This window comes from Acomys minous (assembly GCF_964271855.1).
Source record: "Acomys minous genome assembly, chromosome: 3".
In the NCBI taxonomy this organism is placed as follows: domain Eukaryota; kingdom Metazoa; phylum Chordata; class Mammalia; order Rodentia; family Muridae; genus Acomys; species Acomys minous.
In genome coordinates, this window is record NC_140485.1 from 27088261 (window position 1) to 27110211 (window position 21951).

Sequence of the window (21951 nt, forward strand, 5' to 3'; positions counted from 1 at the left end):
AGATAACTTTTAGAGTCAAAAAAGTCATAGGAAGAACTACAAAATGACCCTGACCCAAGGGGCAGCTGTACATACATCAGTGATGTAATTTATCACCTTTTCACTTTTAACCAAAATCTTTGAATTTTTTAAACGATTTATTTATTTATTTATTTATTATGTACCCAGTTCTCTGCCTGCATGTACACCTGCAGGCCAAAAGAGGGCACCAGATCACATTATAGATCGTTGTGAGCCACCATGTGGTTGTTGGGAATTGAACTCAGGACCCTTGAAAGAACAGCCAGTGCTCTTAACCTCTGAGCCACCTCTCCAGCCCCCCAACAAGTTGAATTTTTATTTCAGTTTATTACTGGGGTACTGAGGAGAGAAACCAGGACCTTGTGCATTCTAGGCAAGTGCTTTACCACTGAGCTATGCCCCCAGCCAACCTTTCACTTTTCAAAAGTAAAACTTAGTCTCTAAATAATTAACATTATGTAATATTCAGCTATTTATTTCCTGACTGAAATGGCTTTTCTATATTTTGGGACTTAATAGTAGACGGCCACTAAGTCTTGATAACCTAAATGAAATGAAACTATTTGAGAGAGATAAGTAAGCAGCTCTCACTCAGGAAGCCAAAGATAATTGGAGTGGTCATATGTCTTTTTTACATGTTTATCTTTTTTATATGAGCCACTGCAGCAGTATGAAATAATAGTTCGTTGTGTGCTAATTTACATTCTCTGACAATATATGGTGTTCCACATTTTCCCATCTATCTCTTAAGTGGTTTTATGTTTCTTGAGGTCAGGTCCCTCATCCATTTTGAAATGAGGTTGTGTCTTGCTGTTGCGGTGTTTGAGTTGCTTGTCCACTTTGGACTTTAATCTGTTATGAGCTGTGTGTCCTGCACACTGGAGCCCCCATTCTGGGCCCTGAAGCTTTCCGCACGATGTAGTCCTGTCTGCCCAGACTGATAGCATGGCATTCTCCTTCTGTGCGTTCTTAACTTGCTTTACAGTTTTGAGTTAATCCTTCACTGTGGAGGTAAAATGCTGCTATCTTTGGCTCTAACACAATACTACAGGAATCCTTGGCCCCATTAACTCATTTCCTCTTCCAGCTGTCATAGGGCTTTCATCACCCACTGGCAATTTTCTTATTTGCTTGGATCCCATCTATACGTGTGGCTAATGCCCTTTGAGGTAGATAGCCTCCTTCTTCAGAAACTGTGTATCTTCTGGCTTTAATGCGGACAGTGATATCTCCAGGCCCCATGCTATATGGAAATTGTGAACAAATGTTTTGAGTAGTCTACATGTTTCTAGTTAACTTACTGGAAAAAGAAAATTTTGGATTTTCTTTAGGCATGCACATATTAACCATATTGATTGGTGCCCAAGGGGTTTCTTGAAAAATGACCAAAAAAAAAAAACACTTACAAACAAGAAAATAATCTGTGTCTGCACCAATAAAATCAGCAACAAGTTCACTACAGCAATAGTTGTGAACAGCAAATTGCGTCTGGGTGTCTTATAATAGGACTACATAAGCTCTATTTGCTGTGTGTGTATGTGTAACCCTTTCTCCTATACTTCTCACAGACCCTATAACTTGGCATCTGGCAGCTGTGTCCCTCTGGGGACGGTTATATACTTGAACTAGGGTAGCTTACCAGTGGCTACATTACTGTGGAATATGCCCCCCATAATCTTGAGCTACCTATAGCTTCTAGGAGGGGTGTCTTACGAGAATCTTCCCCATCAATGGTGGCGTGCCGATGAGCCCAGGCCTGTGCAGCTAGGCCCTGCTGCTGGGAGCTCCCAGGGCAACAGCTGTGGCATAACCAGGAGACAGCATGTCACAGCATTCGCTCCCATCCTCCAGTTCTTATGGTTTTCCTGACAGCTCTTCTGTGACGCCCCCTGAGCCTTGGAGGACTGGTGTAGTTGTCTTCACTTAGGGCTTAGCACCCATCGGTCACCTCTTTCCAGCACTCTGACCAGTTGTGAGACTCTTCACTAACCATCACCCACTTCAAACAGCAGCTTCTCCGACCGAGGTGCTGGCCATACTGGTGTAAATATCTCAGAGGGCAGTTTGACATCATGCCCGTTTAGCAATACAGCAACAATGACGGAAGCCTCCCCCAGTAAAAACAACATAAGCTCTCACGTCATTTGTTTTGGTTGCGCCCCATCCCCACCCCAGAACTACATGCTAGTTCTGCCGAAGACTGTGCAGTTTGGATGCAATATAGAGAAATGAAGCTGCCATTGGGCTGTGAGCTCCCGGTCTGGAGGGCAGCACTCATGGCGACCAAAGGTGCTGTGAACACTTCATGGGCGTAAAAGCCATCACAGATCACAGTCCTATCCAGCTTGAACCCTGTGAACTACAATACCAACCTGCCAGGCAAGACGAGTCTGTCCACTGTTGGGGTGGGGCGGGTAGCCTGCCAGGCGAGATGCATCTGTCCACCATTGGGGGGAATGGGAGTAGCCTGCCAGGCAAGACGAGTCTGTCCACTGTTGGGAAGGTAGCCAACCACTTTCTTGTTGTATTTTGGGCCCATTCCACAGGAGAAACTCAACTGACATGGCTGTCGGGTCTCCGCCCTTGGGGGTAACCTGCCTCTGTTGCAGTGCTGTGTTTTTAGAGTGTGAAATTCTCTTCACTCGTGGGGTCTATTTCAGTTTCTCTCTCAGCGCAGCCTCCTTAGCGATGAAGTCTCCTCAGATTCAGATCTGAAGAAAAGTTTATTTGCTAGGCATGGTGATCTTGTTGTTCCTCTTCTTCCTCCTCCTCCTCCTCCTCTTCTCCTTTTCTTCACTCTTTCATGCCACTGAAGGACTTCTGCTTTTGTCCCCCTGTCCTCGCAGATTTGTCATTTCTACCTTATGTCATCCTTTTGTCCCCACCATGGAATGAAGTCTCTGGCGATCTAGATCACTGGGAAGCGAATCCTCTTGGTCAAGTAAAATGTAGTTGTGATACTATGGTTTGGATTTTTAATGCGAATGTGTACAGTTATGGTTTTGATAGTTTATGCCCCCATGCATTTTAATTTAAAGTTTAAAAGGTAATTAAAGACAGGGTTTTTGCTAGGATGAAAACATTTACCCTAATTTGGTCTTTTCTTAATTTAAGGTCGAGTCTCGCACTGTCACAGCTCCTTCTCCCCTGGGCTCTTAATAGTGCTTAGTTGGCCAGCTTCTGAATGTCCATCTAGTGTCCTTAGGCATTGGCTGTCACCCTCCCTTCTGCTTTCCCCTCCCCCAACCCCTTCCCATCTCCCCTCTCCTGCTTTGAAGAGTTGTGTATAAGCGCATTACTCTTTGTTAGACTGTAGAACAAGTTTCTTTTCTCCTGTACAGTGTCACTGGCTTTCTCCTGTACAGTGTCACTGGCTTTCTCCTGTACAATGTCACTGGCTTTCTCCTGTACAGTGTCACTGGCTTTCTCCTGTACCTGGCTTGCCTACCTTGTCATGGTTTCCAATCTGCCTCTGTCTCCAGTCTCTCTTGCTGCCTGACAGCTCACTCTATTTACGTTCAGGTCTTTGCCTTCTTTTTCTTCTTCTGTGGGCTTATAGATACCGTCATCAAGTCAGTGTGTGCTTGCTAGTCTTCTGTCACCTTGACACAAACTAGAGTCATTTGGGAAAAGAGAATCTCAATTGGGGAAAAAAAGAAAAAGGGAAAAAAAATAAAACAAAACAAACCAGTCTCCCTAAGACTGCCTAGGCAAGTCCATGGGGCATTTTCTTGATTGGTGATTGATGTTGGGTGGGGGTGGGGTGGAGTGAGGTGGGGATTCATGGTAGGCTGTGCTAGCCCATGTGCTAGCCCAGGCACATTGTCCTTAGTTGTATAAGAGAGCAAGCCCCGGGAAGCAAGCCAGTAAGCAGCACTCCTCCATGACCGCTGCATCAGCTCCTGCCTCCAGGTTCCTGCCCTGCGTGAGTTCCTGTCCTGACTTTCCCTGGTGATAGATTGTGATTCAGAACTGTAAGCTGAAACTAGTGCTTCCCTCCCTAGCTTGCTTCTTGCTGTGCTATATTATACACCACTGGAAAGCCTAAATAAGACAGAAATTGGCACCAGGTCACAGAGTATCACTGTGACAGATCTGATCATGTTGTTTGGGGAGGACAGTGGGAGAACTTTGGAACCTCAGGCTAGAAAAATATATTGAGTGTTAAGAGCTCAGTGGGCTGTTCTGTAGGAGCGTGGAAGCTCAGAATGCTGAGAACCGTGCAGACAATAGAGGCCTGGCTTGTCAGGGTTCAGAGGGAGGAGTCCCTTGGAGACCCTCTGTCATAGAGTCTATGGGGGCTGGTCAACATTTTCAATAAAGGTTCTGTCCTGTGTGGTCAGCTACAGCTGAAGAGTCTTCAGTGATTAACCAGCACCACTGAAGTAAAAAACCTTCGCTCTACCGAGACAACTGCTGCTGGTCAGCTGGAGCTGAGAAATTAGCCATGATTGAAAAGAGACCGGCATCACTGAATCATAAACCTGGGACTCTTTCCTCAGTGTGAGCGCACGGAAACCGTGGTCCACAGGGGGCCAAGGCTGCGTCTCATGATGCCAGCTGAACTTGGCAGTGCGGTAGGAGTCACCCAGGTGGTGCTAGCTTTGAAAGCATGAAGGGGCCGTGGAGAACAGCTGAAGCTCAACACTGTATCGTAGCGGTGTGTCCCTCAGGAGATGCCGTTGGTGAAGGCACAGTTTCGGTAGTCATACAAGGCCCAGGATTGAAGGAATCATGGGGAGAAGTTGAGGGTTGGGTACCATGTGACAGAGTCAGGGTTTCTGAAAAGAGCCCAGGAGAAGCTGTTGGTGATGACGGTGCCATGGGATGTCCACCCAAGACAGCTGCAGGTGTGGAAGGCAGCTAGTCTGCACCTAGGAGACAAGCTGTGTGTGCTAACACTGGTAGGACCACAGAAACGAGGCCCTTTGGAGGAGCCCGGGAGATGGTGAGTAAGACCCAGAGGTCTTGACATTGAGCCTTTTCTACCATTGGACTTTGGTTTTGCTCTGACTTGGATGTGACTGTTCCCTGGTTGTTTCCTCTTGGACTAAGAAAGTGTTTAACTTATTCTTGATTGTATAGAAGTCCACAGTTGAGAGAGTGGAATTTTACAGAAGCTTTGGAATTTTAGAGAGATTTATGTTTTATAGTGTGGTATTAATATTAACAAGAGACCTTGGGGATCTTCTTAATAACAAGAAAGGGAAGGTGTTTTGCCAAATTGACAGGGGGTCGATTGTGCTAGCTAGGTTTTTGTTTGTTTGTTTGTTTGTTTTTGTTTTGTTTTGTTTTTCTTGGATTCCCTCCAGAGTCATTTGGGAAAAGGGACTCTCAACTGAAAAATGCCTCCCTAAATTTGGTGTGTGGGCACATCTGTAGTGCATTTTCGTGATTGACTAATGGTTGGGGGGGGGGAGGCCCATAAGCACCTGTAAGCACACAGAGAGTTCACTGTAGGGAGCACCATCCCTGGGAAGGTGGTCCTGGGGTCTGTAAGGAAGCTGGCTAAGCAGGTTACGAAGAGCAAGCCAGTGAGCAGCACACTCAGGCAAGCAAGCAAGCAAGCACGCACGCACACACGCACGCACGCACACAAGCACCCTGGCCTCTGCATCAGCTCCTGCCTCCAGTTTCCTGCCCTCTTTAAGTTCCTGTCCTGACTTCCTGTAATATGAAACTGTAAGCTAAAACAACCGCTCTCATCACTGGTTGACTTTTGGTCGTGGCGTTTGTCACATTGATAGAAACCCTAACTAGGATGGTGGACGGCTTTTCCTTCAGCCAGCCGTTTGATTGGCCCGCAGTCTTCAGCTGCGTTGGATGGTCTTGTAGACCAGTATTCGGGAGGTAGCCCTGAACCTTAGTCTCAAAGGAACGGTGCTTCTGCATTTGGAGCCAGGGATGTGTTTGGAGATTTAAGCTCTACACAGGCTTCACCTTGATCTTTCATGAGGTATGTGACCCATACTGAGACTATCTCTTATTTTAAGTAAGGGAGGGAAAACATACATTACATTACATTACATTACATACATACATACATACATACATACATACATACATACATATCCTTCTTAAAGAGTTCCAGTCATTTGATTGGTCTTCCAGGATACAGGGTGTATTCACCTCATAGTCCCAGATATTTGAGGCCCAAAGAAAATTTGAGTTCTTCTATGTAGACATCATTAGTCTGATAGCTGTTCACAATCCCTCATTTCATCCGGTCAGCTGGCTTTGCCGTACACATGTTCTCTCTTTTTCTTCCTAGAGTGGACGTTGTCGACGTTGCAGTGGGCAGTGGGGATCTGGTAGCGCTGTCTTCACACTCTGTTTTGCCTTGAGGACAGTGCCTTGCATGGTTGCCTCCAAAGTCATTCTGGTAAATGGCATGGCCTGCTTTTCTGTAGCTGGACTGCTGTTACTTGAGAGCTCCACCAGATGTGTCTCTTTGAACCTGCTCACATTAAACTCTGGCCAGTGGCATAAATTCTTAAATTTCCCCCTGCAGTCTGACTCCCAAAAGTCTAGCTATTGGTGCATGGGAGAATTTAGTGTCAAGCAGAAACTCAGTGAAGTTACTATATAGATCTCTCCTCGGAGTCTTTTTAAAATATATAATTTATAAGAGATCATTTTTACAATAATCCAAACTTAGGGGGAAATGCTCACATGTTTCTCACATATTTTTGTCTCTGAGTCAGTTGATGCCTTACCATGAAACAGCCTCAGAATTTTTTAAACAGTCTCCCTTACTTTTTAAAGCTAATGTACAGAATAATGGATTTTTTAAGGACTGTCTTCATATGTCTGCATCATCGCTCCTTGCGCATATTTATTCCCCATTAACCTTTCTTGTTCTCCTCCATCTGGCATTTTCCCTCCCCATTTTGCTTTCATACATCCATCCATACATACATACATCCATACATACATACATACACACACATACATTCACACACATACATACATACACATACATACATACATACACCCACATACACACACATATACACATACATACATACATATACATACATATACATACATACATACATACATACATATACATACATACATACATACATACATACATACATACACATGGTTACATCTAGGTTCTACCTATGAGAAAACATTCAATAGTTGGGTTTACAACAAAACAAACAAGCTTTCTTTCTTTAAGTTTTGTTTTTTTCTAGACAGGGTCTCACGATGTAGCTGTAGCTGTCCTGGAACTCACTGTGTAGACCAGGCTGGCCTCGAACTCACAGAGATCCTCCTGCCTCTGCCTCCCAAGTGCTGGGGTTAAAGCTGTGTGCCACTACACCAACTAAAAACAGCTTCCTGAAGACATAATGCACATCCCATGTAGCTTACCTCTTAAAGCACGTAATTCATTGGTTTTTATTGTGTTCACAGAGCTGTGCAACCATCGCCACTATCGGGTTTTTGACCGTTTCCTCTCTGCCAGAAGAAGCCCTGTTGGTACTCACTTTCCGTTCCCACAGTTCCAGTCTGGGCAGCCACCAATCTACTTTCTTTCTCTTCAGATGTTGAATGTTTTGTGCAAATGGAATCATTCCATGTGCTTTGGAAAATGGCTTCCTTCACTTGATGCTAGTGATCTTTAAATACTCTGGTTTTTATAGCATCCTCTCAGAATAGATCCAGTTTACAGTTCTCAAGTCCCTCTGTGGCCTAGTTTGATTAGATTTGTAATATTGGTTAAGTTGTAAAGATATGGTCATGTATTGACCAACATTGGCTGCTGATAAGGATGGATATGGTCTCGTTTCAGGATTAAGAGAATTTTTTGCAAGATTGCTAAGTAGTCATATCATTTGCTCTTCTTCCTCTAATTCCTGGCCCTTTTACAGGCTGTAGGATGTTAGTTGCCCAAGACCAAATAGCTAGTTAATGGCAAAGCCAGTTGTATCTCGATGAGAGTCTCAGTTCCTAATACAAGGTTTTTCACTTTTATCCCTGGTTCTTGTAGTCACCTGAGTTCCTTAAAGACCAAGAGAGGGACTAAGTTAACTTTAATGGGAGAGAAAATTCCAGAACAGTGAAAATGAAGGAAAGCAGATGAGAAGTAAAAAGCTCTAAGAAGCCAAGGGGCGGGTACGTGGGTGGAATACCATGCTGGCATGAGGAGCAGGTGCATAGCTTGGCCATGTGTAACATCTCCAGGGGGAGAGGGGATGGTCCCTAGGAAAGGAGGCTTAGTGATTGGCTTCCCCCACCCACCCCCACACACACCAATGAACAGCCATCTTGGAGAGTTGACTTACGGTTCTGAGTTGCGCCATCATACATCACACTTGGAGAGACCAGAGAGAACAATTCCAAGCCCTGAAAGATTTCATCCAAACTTGCAAGTAATGGGAGAGAGTCCAGAGACTTTCAGAATATAAGAAGTCATCTGCAATTGATAGGCAAGATCGTGCACTCGCTCTGTGATGTTTCTTGCTGTCTCAGCAATGACACGGTAGTTAACAGGAAAAAAAAGAAGAAAGAAATAGGCACATTTGCTAACTCTCCTGTAGAGACACATACGTGGATATGCCAGCTCTGCTCTTTGAAGGACAGCCTTTGAAGATAGCATCTAGTTGATGGCCATAATTCATTAAATACTTGTTTGTATTGTGTGTCTGATCATCCATTCAAGGGTCATCTTCTGTAATGAAGATGCTATTTTGTCATTTAGTTAGTTGCTATACATTTTGAAGATTCTGTAAAACCTGGCAGGCTTTCCCTCTAAAGTTATTGCTTTGCATTTTTGCGGTTCTAAAGATGAGTTCCATATGGCTTGCGGGGTAGGAAGGAAACGCAATGGAAGATAGGCGCCTCATTTCCCACCAACAATTAAGAGAATGAAGCAGCAGCAAGGCAGTGTGGTGTTTCCGTGTTTTGTGAGCAGTATATAATCATGCCTTGACTGTCCTGTTAAATAGTCGAATGTGTGAATGTAAACAATCATGAACATATTTCATAGGCGCTTTATGTTAGATGCACAATTATTCATTTAGTAGCAGTAACCCTCAAATCTGGTGCCCACAGTTTGTCACTCACTTTTGCCTAGTTGACATTTTGTCCTGACCAGGGTTTAGTCAAATAGCTGGACTTAGCACAGTCTCCCTGTCTATCTGCAAATAAACTGTTTTATTTGTGATCATGGCTCTTGCTGTTGTCTTTAAAGGCAATAACTGGATCCAATTTGTGTGCTACCCCAAACTCTAGGTTTTTAGGGGTGGAGTGCATGGGGTGTGTGTGTGTGTGTGTGTGTGTGTGTGTGTGTGTGTGTGTGTGTGTGTGTAAGCCAGAAGACAACTGAAGGTGTCATTCTTCAGGAGTTCTCCTTATTTTTTTTTTGTGATAAGGTCTTTATCAGCTTAGAGGTTGCTGAGAAGTATACATCATTACACTGGCTTTTTCTTTTTTTAATTTATGTAGTGGGGTTAGACTGAGCTAGATCCCAGGCCATCGATCTCTAGATTTTTATATCTAATGATTTTTATTGACTTCTGCACTTGAGTATCTGAGAAATATTAAATTCAATAAAACCAAGAGCGCACGCATGTCCTTTCTGATCAGGCCTGGTTCTCATCCAGTGCTCTGTTGGTTAGTGAATGACGTTATCCTTCAGCACCCATCCACTGTGCAAAACCAGAAGCCTAGCTAGGTCTTGCCCCTACCCCGCCCGTTACCTTTCCCTGTAAGAAATATGAGAAGCGTCTCGATTTTGCTTCCTACATAGCTCCGTGTTCGTCTGCTTCTGTCTTCCTTGCTACCGCTCCTGTGTGAGCTTTCTAGCATAATCCGTTTGTACCGCTCCAGGGCAAGCATGCACACAAGCAAGCAAACTAATATGAAAACCAAAAGATTCTGATTAAGGGCTGTCCAATCCCGATGAGCACCAATTAAGGGCTGTCCAATCCCGATGAGCCAAGGAAGAGATTACTCCTTACAGGAAGATTCTAGCAAAGCACCCTGGGAAGTGCAGGAGAGCATCCCTTTTCTGAATGCTTATTACCAGAAATGTTCTAATTTCAGTTTCCTACATATTCATACACATATGTGTAAACATACATACACACTGGCACGTATGTACCTTACACCACACATGTACACATACAAAGGTTTTTGAGGGCCTTTGGAATATTTGCATAGAGAAGAGAACTCTCAAACAGGTGCATATGGAGATGTTTTGGATTTCAGGTTTTTAACTAGGGTGTTCAACTTGTAGTTGATTGACCTGGCTTTAAATAATTAAACTAAATCCGTTGTCTGGCAATTATCGACGTCTGTGCCTCTGACACATGCATAGTACATGTTGAATGACTCAAGGGTCTGCCAGTGTGGACTTGGGAAGCAGTAAAGACATTTTCACTTTGTTATAATAGCTGTGTAAACTAATGTCTATTTTCTCTTTTCCTAGTTGACTCCTCAATTGAAAAAATTAATTTGGTCATGTCACTTTCCACTGTTGCAACTCAAAAACTCTATTATCTATAAATATAAATGCATTTACCCTGCCTTTGCGGGAGTGTACAGTGGGAGAGCAGAGCCAGCCTTTTGTTCAGGAGGGGCACTCATGTGTGTTCAGAACCTGCTGACCAGCTTGGGGATTGCTGGGGATATTTGCATTTTCTTTCTTTCTTTCTTTCTTTTTTAAAAGCTACTTCTAGACTTGTGGCACTCTCCACCAAATAGAGATACAGGCCAGGGAGAAGCAAAACCATTTGAATGCACAAGCTGCTTCCGAGCAGCTCTGACAAAAGTCTGGCTAGGAAGATTAAAGCAGCCCAGTGGTTGTGGCACACAGCTTTAATCCCAACACTAGGGGTGGATTTCTGAGTCCAAGGTCATCCAGATCTACAGAGTTGAGCTCCAGGATAGCCAGGGCTACACAGAGAAACCCTGTCTAGAAAAAAAACGAATGCATTTGGGTCAAGGGAGATGAATGGCACTAAAGAGCTATTCATACTGCTCCTTCGGAGGACCTGAGTTCAGTTCCCGGCTCCCAAGTGTCAGCAACTCCTGCTGTGAGGGACCTGATGCCATCTTCTGGCCTCGATTGGTATCTGTACTCATGTGCACATGTCCAAGCAGAGGCACGCAAATACTTTAAATATTTTAAATAGATACATAAACAAAGATGCATAGTTTTTCCCTGTGGATTTCAGTAGTGTAAGTTCTTGTTCTCATTTTCACTGATAACTGAGAGATGCCTGGTAGCTTGTGTCAGCCGTTTTAGCTGTTTTCCTCACAGTTACAATCTTGTAATTTGTTTTTAAAATACCCCAAGTTTTTAATCTATGGGTGTATGAATTATATTTTCATCCCTAGACTACTCCTAAAGAAAAGGAAGTTTGTTTAGTTCATAATTTTGGAAGTTCAGATTCCAAGGTTAAATGGCCTCAGTTTGACTTATGGTGAAGTGGAGGGGGACACAGCAAGGCTGTGACTATGTGACATCTACAAAGACCTGAGAGCCTCCTGCAGCTTCATAGTTTTCAGTGCCTCCCAACAGCGCCACCTAGAGACCAGACTTTTAAACACTGGGGGAGGCTTTCAGGTCACTGGGGGCAAGCCTCAAGGCATCCTGTGGCTTTAGCGTCTTTCTCACTTTCTGTCCATTTTGTTTTGCCTGATGCTCCCTCATCACGCACTGCCACGCAGTGGGTCCAAAAGTTGCAGGCCAAGTGAGCACGAGCCAGAGCTAAGACAAACCTTCTTTTTGTAGGTTTATTGTCTCGGTTACTTATTATAATGACAAAAAGCTGGTTTACAGACATTAATCGAAAGGATTTATCAGATCAGGGATAAAGCCTGGGTCTGGTGATTATGATTTCTGTGTATGTGTGTGTTGTGCTGGGTACCCTAGCGGTTTAAAATGGTACCAGCAAACTAGACATCAGTAGTAAAATGTGAATAAATATGCTTTAAGATATCCCAGCTGGTATTGGTGTGAAAAGCTATAGCGTAACCCTCTCCTAGAGTATGGATGCCCAACTCTTGGTGTTTCAGAATGAATGAAAATTAATTCTAACCATTCCATAACTTCCAGATGCATTAGATTTATGTATCGTGTTGGTTCCAAGAATTTCCAAAGACTAAAAGTGTTCAAAGGTTGAGAACTTCTAAGAAAAACTGTAGCGACCGTTGCTATTCTTAGAAAAACAATTACACCAACATTGTGTTTCAGTTCAAGGGCCAACAGAGTGAATGTGGAAGTCCGCCAGCAAATGCCAGGAAGGCTGCTTCTCCAAAGAGAAACTGGACATTTAAATTCAAGATAGCCTCTTGCCTTCGTGTTTTAGTCTGTGGGCCATGTAGTATACATGCCTTCATTATGGGGGCGGGAGGTCCCCCCCATCAGAGGTCTAGGGGAGGGGAACGGGGTGGGGGAGGGAGGGAGGGAGGGAGGGAGGGAGGGAGCTGGAAGATAAGAGGGAGGGGATAACAATCGGGATGTAATGTGAATAAATTATAATACAAAAATTATAAAAAGCATTGATTATTAGATACTGAATTAACATTAAATGACTAAGCGAAAATGTGTGTTGTTGTGTGAGGTGTCTGGTCGGCAAGGAAACTCACGATGCACTCGGGGTCATTTGCCTTCACAGGGTTTTGTTTCATTTGGTTTGGTTGTTTGCAGATTGTGTGATTTCGCTTCTTCTGTTCATAATGTGCTATGTTTGCATATCTGCAGCTGCTTACTCTTCCCCTCTCTGTTTGCCTGTGACTTCCTCACTGGGTCTCTACTCAGAGCGCACCTGAAGATGCCCAACCCTTCTTCTTTGTAGACCACGTGGGAATGAAGGACGAGCCATCTTGTCTACCTGAGTGAATGGAGGGCTCATTCATTCACTCGTGGGTTCTGAGCGCTTCCTCTGCCAGGCCCCGTGCTAACTGTTAGGTGTTTCTAAACTAATTAAGGAGGTGACTGTGAGGCTGAGCTGTGAATACAGTGTAGTGTGACATGTCAGTAGTCTAGCGATGCCAGCAGCGTCTATGCTGTTGTAGATAAGAAGAAACACAGTAACTCCATTGGCCTCTCTGTGACGGAATGACAAATGACAACAGACTTGTTCAAACCCCGATCGTGAGCTGAAGGGAGAACTGTGCTTCCCATTAGTGAGATCCTGCTTTGACCTGGTGCTAAAGCCACCTGTTCTTTTAGTATATAAGGATGTCATATGTGCCTGTTTGAGTGTGTGACAAATTTTGTAATCTCCCTTCTGGTCTGTCCATTCCTTATACTCTGAGTGACCTCCTCATCATTACTGTCCCCATGTGACTGTTGTCTAAGTTAGAGTGGCTTTGAGGGCTGTGGTCATAGCTCAGTCGCAGAGACCTTTAGGAAGTATGCATGTATTTGATGACCTGCACTCTGTAAGCCAGGTGTGGAGGTTCACGCCTGTAATCCTAGTCCTGGGGTGGTGGAGACAGGGGAGTCACAAGTTTAACATCATCCTCTGCTACATAGCAAATTTGAGGTCAGCCTGGGCTATATACAGTCCTGTTTCAAAAACCAAAAATAAAAACAAAATAAACAAGCCATTATTGCTAGTCTCGTTGCCACTAATGTTGAGTTTAATGGATGTGTGCGTTGTGTGGTACACAGGCACTCCAAACTTTCCACTCCACTTTCTCTGTCATTTAAAAATGAGTAGATTGCTGTTTATATAAGTTGATAAGCCATTTGATATGAATCATTTAAGGATGGTCAGGAATATAATATAAACTGGAGGGGAAATGTGTATCATAACTTACTAGACATTTCTGTCTCATTAGAAAAGACAGCATAGCCGGGTGATGGTGGCACACGCTTTTAATCCCAGGACTTGGGAGGCAGAGGCAGGTGAATTGCTGTGAGTTCGAGTCCAGCCTGGTCTACAAGGCCAGTCCCGGACAGCCAGGGTGACACAAGAAACCCTGTCTTAAAAAAAAAAAAAGTAAAGAAAAAGAAAAAGACAGCATGGCAAAGAAATGAGTCCTTGCCACTGATGCCAAACCCTAAGACTAAGCATATGAGATGAACAAAAGAACTTACCGAGTTGATCAAACCACTTGCAGTCACCTTGGGAGGGAAGAGGTGCCTTGTTTAACACCCTTACTTCATAATCAGGAGCAACTGAACCTAAACTACCAGGAGTTTGTGAATTACTAAGCCCTCACTTTGCACTAGACCAGACATTTTAGCTATTTTTTTTTTCTTCCTACCCAGCGAGTATGAGCTTCGGAAGAGAATCAGATTAATCCTGACCAACACAGAGGAATTTTATTTTTCGCCCCGTGTCTGAGTTTAATTTTGTGTTGCAGCTATATTTAGAAGGCTCTCAGAGGAAGTGTAGTCCTCAAAGGAACCTGAGACAGAATGTTCAGAGGAGTGGCGGGTAAACGTGATGAATATAGAGTGTGAGGTCTTAGGAAACTGAAAAAGGAATGGAAACTCCAAAAGGAGAAAGAGCAGCCACGAGGGTCCCTGTACAGCACCGCCTGTGGGTGCTGTCCATCCACGTGGGCGTGTCAGCTGTCCATTGCTGAACCAAATGACTTAGAAAGGGGGAAAGGTTATTTGTCCTCCTGGCTTCAAGGGCCCCATCCAGGAACTGGTCCTGTTGCTTTGGGCCTCGTGCAAGGCAGCACATCTGGTGGAGAGCATGTGGGTCGGGCAAAGAGTTCACCTCCTGGCCAGACGTAGAAGAGGCCGAGCAAGAGGCTGGATCTCACAGTTTCTGAGTCCACATTTTCAGTGACCTAACACGTTCCCCTTAGCTGTACTGCCTCCCAGTAGCCCCAACCTTGGAACTTAGTACAAATGCAGACTATGCACTGTCAAACACCCCTGTTCCACCCCTGTACCCCCATAAAAATATGGAAATGAATGTACTGGATTTACCTAGAATGCCACTAATGGGTTTTTCCAGAGCCTTCCATTGGCATATTTGGGGAGAAGGGCTGATGAAGAGTGAATGTCCGAGTCAGGTAAAAGACAAAGACAGTCCCGACACAGTTTCTGTCACCATTACCCTGGAAACCCATGGAGAGAGCCAAGTACGCAAGATGAGGGCTAAAGGTCAGCGTGTCATTGCCTGAAGATGATATGATTTACGAGGAGGCTCTGCCCAGTGCTGGGCACGGGAATATTTAAGACCTGGAGTTTGTTGTCCTGAGTACTTGACAAACATGACCTATCCAGCCTCTTCGATGAGGTTGTCATCCCCTTTTTCCTGGTTAAGTAGCACAGTCACACAGCTGTCTGCACTTGAGGGCAGCGCAGCTGGGAGGGCCCATCCTCTGACCGCTGCTCTCTCCTGTCTCCAAAAAGGCCAGGGCAGAGAGAAGTTATAGGAGACTGAGGATACAAGAAGACGCTCCAGGAAGGCTAAGGCTACGCAGAGAAACCCTGTCTGGGGGTGGGGGAGGGGAAGCACTTTTTTTTCTTCTTCTTGCTTTTTTTCTTTCAGATGGGACAATGCTGACCCAGGGGCTGAGTGGTGAAGGAGAGACTGACTAATTGATGGACTTTCTCTCTGACTGAGGCAAAGGGAAAGGAAATCAGAACTTTATAGGAATTCAACCTGAGCCTTGAGGAATGACCCCTTTTCCTATGACCTTAGCTTAGGGGGAGTTACCGTCTGAAGTGCGCCGCAGAGTTCGGGGAAGTCATTTCTGATGGCGTCCCACTTCTGCTGACAAGCGCCCTCTGACTACATGTTACAGGCAAGGCCACGTTAGGGGTTGCTGCTTTCATTGTTGTGACGTGTGGTGCGGTGTCTCTGGCCGGAGGGTTCTTTCGAGTCATCATATATTTTTCACTTAGTCCATCCGAGCGGTGCCTTTATCGGGGGGCGGGGGGCGGGAGGACTCTCGGGGACATCTGTCAGGTGGGTCCCTGTAACGCTTCCGAGTCATTCTACTCGACAGCTGTAGGACAGAACGAAAATAAGCCTCTCCGCTAACGAATAAAAAGTTCTTGCTGCTCGCATCATCTGCAGTTGCCTTAAGATGGCCACGGGGCTGCTCATGTTTAATGACGTGAAAGCAGAAAAGATAAGGCACTGTAGACTTAAAAAGAAAACAAAAATCAGAATCAAAACTGTTCAATTGGCAATAGATGCATAGAAAAACATAGGTACCAAACTCCAGCGAGATAAGCACCCACATAGCTGCACCTCGGTGACAATTCCACAGCTGCCACCAAATTTCGCTACTTCTGTAGCACCCTAACAGCTGGTAGTCATACCATAAGCAATAGACATTCCTTGGACAAGAAAAACCAAATATTCTTTGGGGTGCAAAACACACTTGATGCCTTTAAACAAATTCCAGAAGAATTTGGCAAAAGACCGCTTAGTAGACGCCAACGTGGAGAGCCAGCCAGTGTGCTGTGTGCTAGGCTCACAGCCAGCCAGGAACGTGCAAAGTCTTAACGTCTATGCTCTAAACATGAAACCTGTTCAACACTTGAATTCAGAGCAGAAGGATGTACGTCTACACCTTCTTCCAAGAGCTATTTGGTTCCCTGATAGTTATGGATTGTTTAATAAGAGTCACGGCAGCCTTTTGTCAGTGTGGCCTCGTAAGACAACAGAAACGCTAAAAGCACACTGCTAGGTGGGGTTCCCTCTGGTCATGGGGAGCGCCATTCTTTCCAGCTTCACGGTGGAGGGGTCCGCGCTGAGAGCGCGGCTGCGGGATCTCGGGGGCCTGAACTGAAGTCTGCGGCTGGTTGGATGTGCTGACCCAGAAATTCTTCTATAATCTCAGCAGTCATGTGGCTGAGGTAGGTGAATCTCAGAAAGCTTACAGCTAGAGTGGGCCACTTTGTGAGTTCAAGGCCAGCCTGCGCCATGTAGCAAGACCTTGTCGCAAAACAAAGCAAATATCAAACTGGAGAAATTCTAGATGTAGGACAAGGTCTTCACAGATATAGAAATGGCAAACGTGGTCAGATATTCTAACAAGAATCGTAGCGAAGACCAATGAATATGGAGACTCCTGGGAGCAGTGAGCATTCTGTGTTTCATGAAGTCAGTTTAGGAAGTAAAGTAACCAAAATAAATAAATAAACATATTTTTTTTCAGAAAGGAAAAAAAATTATGTAAGGGAAGGTGGAGATACAGTTCTGTAGCCTAGGAAGAGAAAGGAAATAGATTCATAATAAAGCCGGTGGCCATTGATAAATTAAAGCTGATACAGTCTGATACATAACTCGCCCGTGTATGAGAAGGGCCTTTTCATTCCTCTTTCCCAAAGCTTCAGACCATCCCAGAACCTGGTGAAAACACTAAATCTGAAGTTAGCTAGTATGGCCTAGGATTGAACACAGACTGGAGCCAAGAAGCAGGCAAGCCTCACGTCTCCCTGCTCTGGGCAAAACAGGGAGGGAAATGCCTCCCTGGAATAGATGGGTACATGAAGCATTAACCCCAAACAACAGTGCTTTCCCTCCCCAGCCTCTCACTGTAACGTTAACTGATACAGAGATGGGCATGGATGCCAGTGGCCAATGGAAGGAGCTTTGGCTCGGTTTCCTGGTCTTTAGAAGTCTGTCAGGTTGAGTATAGGCCCAGTGGGTCTTCAGGGACAGCGCAGTCATTGTCTGGGTGTGGTAGCAGATAATCCTAACTAGAATGCCTGGAAAAAATTAATTACCTTCTGAAGACAGAAGTCTGAATAAATAGTGGCCATCGCTCTGTGATCAGTCACCTCTTAAGGTCATTTCATAATAAATTATATCATTGTACTTGGCTGGCAGACAAGATTCAATTAGACACCCGCCAGAAGGGCATGTTTTTTCATTGACTTCTGATTGTCAAAACTGAGATCTTTTTCACTCGCAGAGACTATTGTCAACAGGAGTGAAAAATGTCAGCTGTGGAGCCTGGCTAGTTTTCAGGACCCTATGAGAAGAGGCACACTCCCAGGGTGTTTCCAACTGTCCATATTAGATGTGCTGTGACCTGATGTGCTTTCCTGTGTAAGCACGTCCTGGGGAAAGTTCCACTCTCCATCAGATAGTTAAGAATGACTAAAAAATGTTGTTTGTTGGATACTTGATAGACATCACACATCTTTCAAGGTTCCAGACAGAAGTGATCGTATCTAATTTTCATAAGTCTTAATGGAAAAAGTCTTCTTACCTGTTTTACAGAAGCAGCTAGACATAGCTGTACAAAGGCATCCAGTGAGTGCCAAAGCCATCTGAACTCTTAACAATTTGATTGTGGGGCCTATGATTTCTACTGGGGTTTTTTTTTTTTTTTCACTTTTTGTTTTAAAATTTTTCTCACACCTAAAAGTTTTTAAAATTTTTTAGAATTGTTTGTGTGTATGTGTGTGTGTATGTACATATACATAAATATATGTGTGTGTACATATATACATATGTTTTATTGAGACAGGGTTTCTGTGTAGCCTTGGCTGTCCTGGACTCATTTTGTAGACCAGGCTGGCCTTGAACTCACAGAGACCTGCCAGCCTCTGCCTCCCTGAGTGCTGGGATTACAGCCATGTGCCACCATGCCTGGCTGATATAATTTTCTAAGGAGCAAGATCTTACAAAGCAAGTACAAACTATAGGATAACAGAGCTCTCAATTGAATGCATGAAATAATTATATGAATATATTAAACAGAGAGCTTCCTGCAATATCAAGAAAAAGATGATAGATAGATAGATAGATAGATAGATAGATAGATAGATAGACAGACAGATATTATATCATCAGTTTGAAAGGCTTAATGTTCTAATTTCTGTCCTGCTTGAATATTAGCATAGCTTCCAAAAGAACTGATCAATAAAGATTCATACCTGGTTATCCATTCTGTAGAGTTGGGAAATGTCCACATCTTTACTGTTTCTAATGTCTTTGAAACATTCAGGTAAGCTGGGTGTGGTGGCGCACGCCTTTCATCCCAGCACTCGGGAGGCAGAGGCAGGTGGATCGCTGTAAGTTCAAGGCTAGCCTGGTCTACAAAGCAAGCCCAGGACAGCCAAGGCTACATAGAGAAACTCTGTCTTGAAAAACCAAAAAAAAAGAAAGAAAGAAAAAGAAAAGAAACATTCGGGTGGTATCATGGAAATTGCCAACAATTACTGGAGTACATGAAACGGGGCGAAAGGAACCCTGACACTGCTATGGACCAACCTTTTTAAATTGTATTTCTTTATTATGTGTACAGTGTTCTGCAGGCCAGAAGAGGGCACCAGATCTCATTATAGATGGTTGTGAGCCACCGTGTGGTTGCTGGGACTTGAACTCAGGACCTCTGGAAGGTGAGCCAGTGCTCTTAACCTCTGAACCATCTCTCCAGTCCCCTGACATTAACCTTTTTATATTGAAGCCTCGCTCCCTCTGTGATGGTTTTAGGAGATGAGATCTTGGGGAATGATTAGGTGTTGAGAGTGGAGCCATCATGCTTGGGGTAATAGCCTTCGAAGGAGACCACGTTTCTCCCCTACCACCATGTGACGTCACCATGAGATGTCACCTATAAAGCAGTCAGAGCATTGGTGCCAATGTCTGCTCCTTCCCTGCTGTATCTTCACGTCTCAGCACTTCCCAGAACTATGAGACATAAACTTCCTATTGGCAATGACGTACCCACGTTATGATATCTTATTATAATCAGCCCCCAAGTTGGGCAAACCTTACTAATCTTGTTAGTATTTTTTTTTCATAGAAAAAAATAACATAATAGTTATAATGCCCATGAATACTGGCTTTTTTTTTTAAACTGTGGAAGAGGGCCATGGCAAGAACCATCTATTCTTGCACTTTTCAAGTTAAAAGTGACCCTATTTATGTGACCTAGTAATTGCTTTTGTCATCCAAGGCAAGTAAGCGTCAGTCCGTCCATCCATCCATCCATCCATCCATCCATCCATCCATCCATGCCGCTCATCACAGGGGCTGTTGAGCTTGTAGGCTATCATCAGGCTGCCATAGCCTCGGGTTAGGAGATGGGCTCTCGCCAAATGGCCCTGCACTGCTTCAGGCCTTTTCCTTTCTTCACTTCCATCCCCTGCCCCTCACCCCCACCCCCACCCCACCCCGTCTCATTAGGAAAACCTGCCTCAGTGACCTCTTTTGGCTTTAATAGAGAAGAGATTCCTTCCTATTTAGTTCCAGGCCTTTGCTCCTCTCCCCGCCTGCCTCACCCTCTCCATCCACCCTTTTGTTCAGTGGCCTCCAAACACTCAGCCTCTCTTCCGTCTAACCTCAAGTGCCAGTGGGACAAATACACTGGCTTCTCCCCCACACGAGAACATGCAGATCCTTCGTTCTCCTCCAGCCGTTCTCTTTGTGAGCGGAGCTGGCCAGATGTCGTTGAGCATTGTACAGAGGTGAGGATCACTCTGATATAGCATTTAAGTGAGGAGACTTAGAAGACGGAGTGTGTTTGTGTTCCCAGCTCAGGGTTCTGTTCCCATGCTTAAGAAGAAAGCTTAGGGGCTGGGGCGTTGCGATGGCTCGGCAGGTGAAGGCGCCTGACGACCTGAGTTGGATCCCTGGACCCACATGGTAGAAGGAGAAGACTGTCTCCCACAAGTTGTCCTGACCTTCACATGCACACTGTGGCATATACACATGCATGCTCACGCCCTCTTGAGGACACACACACACACACACACACACACACACACACACACACACACACACTCAAATCTTATTACCCAAAGTACCTTCTTTCCTTTCAAGCATAGCTCCTCAAGAAGAAAATGAACAGGGGCCGGGGTGTGGCTCAGGGTTAGAGCAGGTGCCTAGCGTGCATGAGACCTGGGTTCAATCCTCTGCACTCACCTCACCTTCCAGAGCAGTCAGACACACCAAGTGGAATCAGGATTTGTAAGTGGGTGGCTTCATGTTTCTGTTCTGCTTCGTACCCTCCTGACTGCTAATACGGGGTCTTATCACGTAAATCTTATTAGGGCACCAATTTCTTTCTTCTGTCTCCTCTGTCCACCACAGTTCAAAAAATAATGTCGTGTAATTGAAAACAAAAAACTAACAGTGTTGTGATTGTGGTTAGTGATCACGTGTGTTCACTCTTTATGCAGCCTTCACTAAAGTTAGGCCAGGAATTCTGTTAAGGAAATGCAGACTTAAAAGTGTTGTCAGCTTTCAGTATTGTTATTTCCCATGTCCAGGTTTCTCCAGCGCGCTGGGCTGCCGAAGCAGAGTATTTTCAGTCCCCCCTTTCAGCTGTCTGTTCTTTGTAAGAAGTCCTGGAGGCTAAGTACGAAACTGAGTAAAGCAGCCATGTTCCCGGAGAGCCCAGAAACCATTTCCTTCCTCAGCTCACCCAGGGCTTCTCGGAATGCGCTGGCTGCACATTCGAAGCATATCCCAAGCTTTTCAAAATGAGCGTTGCCCAGACCCCTCTCCACCCAGGTCTCCTGAATTAGACTCTCCAAGCCTCTGTCTACTTTAAATTGTCACTGCACCCTGCATAGTGCTGGGGTGTGGAGGAGCAGTTATTTTGTGAATGGTGCAATGATTCTGTCAGCAGATGTCTCTACCTCAGTCCTGTGTGCCTGGTGTTTTATTCCATTTTTTGTGGTGCTGGTAAAACTCAGGACCTTAGGCCTGGGGGTGGGGGAGCAAGTTAGTGGGCGCCCTTATGGGCACCCTCTTTCTAAAGTCTGTTTTCTCTGTCCTGTTCCCAGGGATCTTCTGTTTACTAACCCTAGCCACTCACAATGCCTACAGGTTCAACGACATCAACACCGAAGCTATGCTAGGGCAGATGAAGATCACGTTGCCACTAAAAGCCACGTTTAGTTTATCGGTCCAAACATCACCCATTCTGGTTCCATAACACTTGCTGCTTTCCTATTGTGACTACAGTGTTGAACCCCTGGACAGCTATTTGTATATTTTTTTCCCTTAAGGCAAAGGGCTATAG

General features: G+C 44.7%; 1 protein-coding gene across 7 annotated transcripts in view; it reads left to right on the forward strand.

Annotated features, from left to right (window-relative positions):
- FRMD5 (FERM domain containing 5) overlaps positions 1-21951 on the forward strand; it is a 263034-nt gene that overhangs the window by 116012 nt on the left and 125071 nt on the right. Inside the window, exon 1 of one of the 7 annotated variants that reach the window (XM_084774312.1) lies at positions 4449-4969. The exons of the other annotated variants lie outside the window; for them this stretch is intronic. Within the exon in view, the coding sequence (XP_084630438.1) occupies positions 4967-4969 (3 nt within the window). The 5' untranslated portion in view covers positions 4449-4966. Of the gene's footprint in view, positions 1-4448; positions 4970-21951 lie in introns of those variants that run through there. 7 annotated transcript variants of the gene reach the window in all.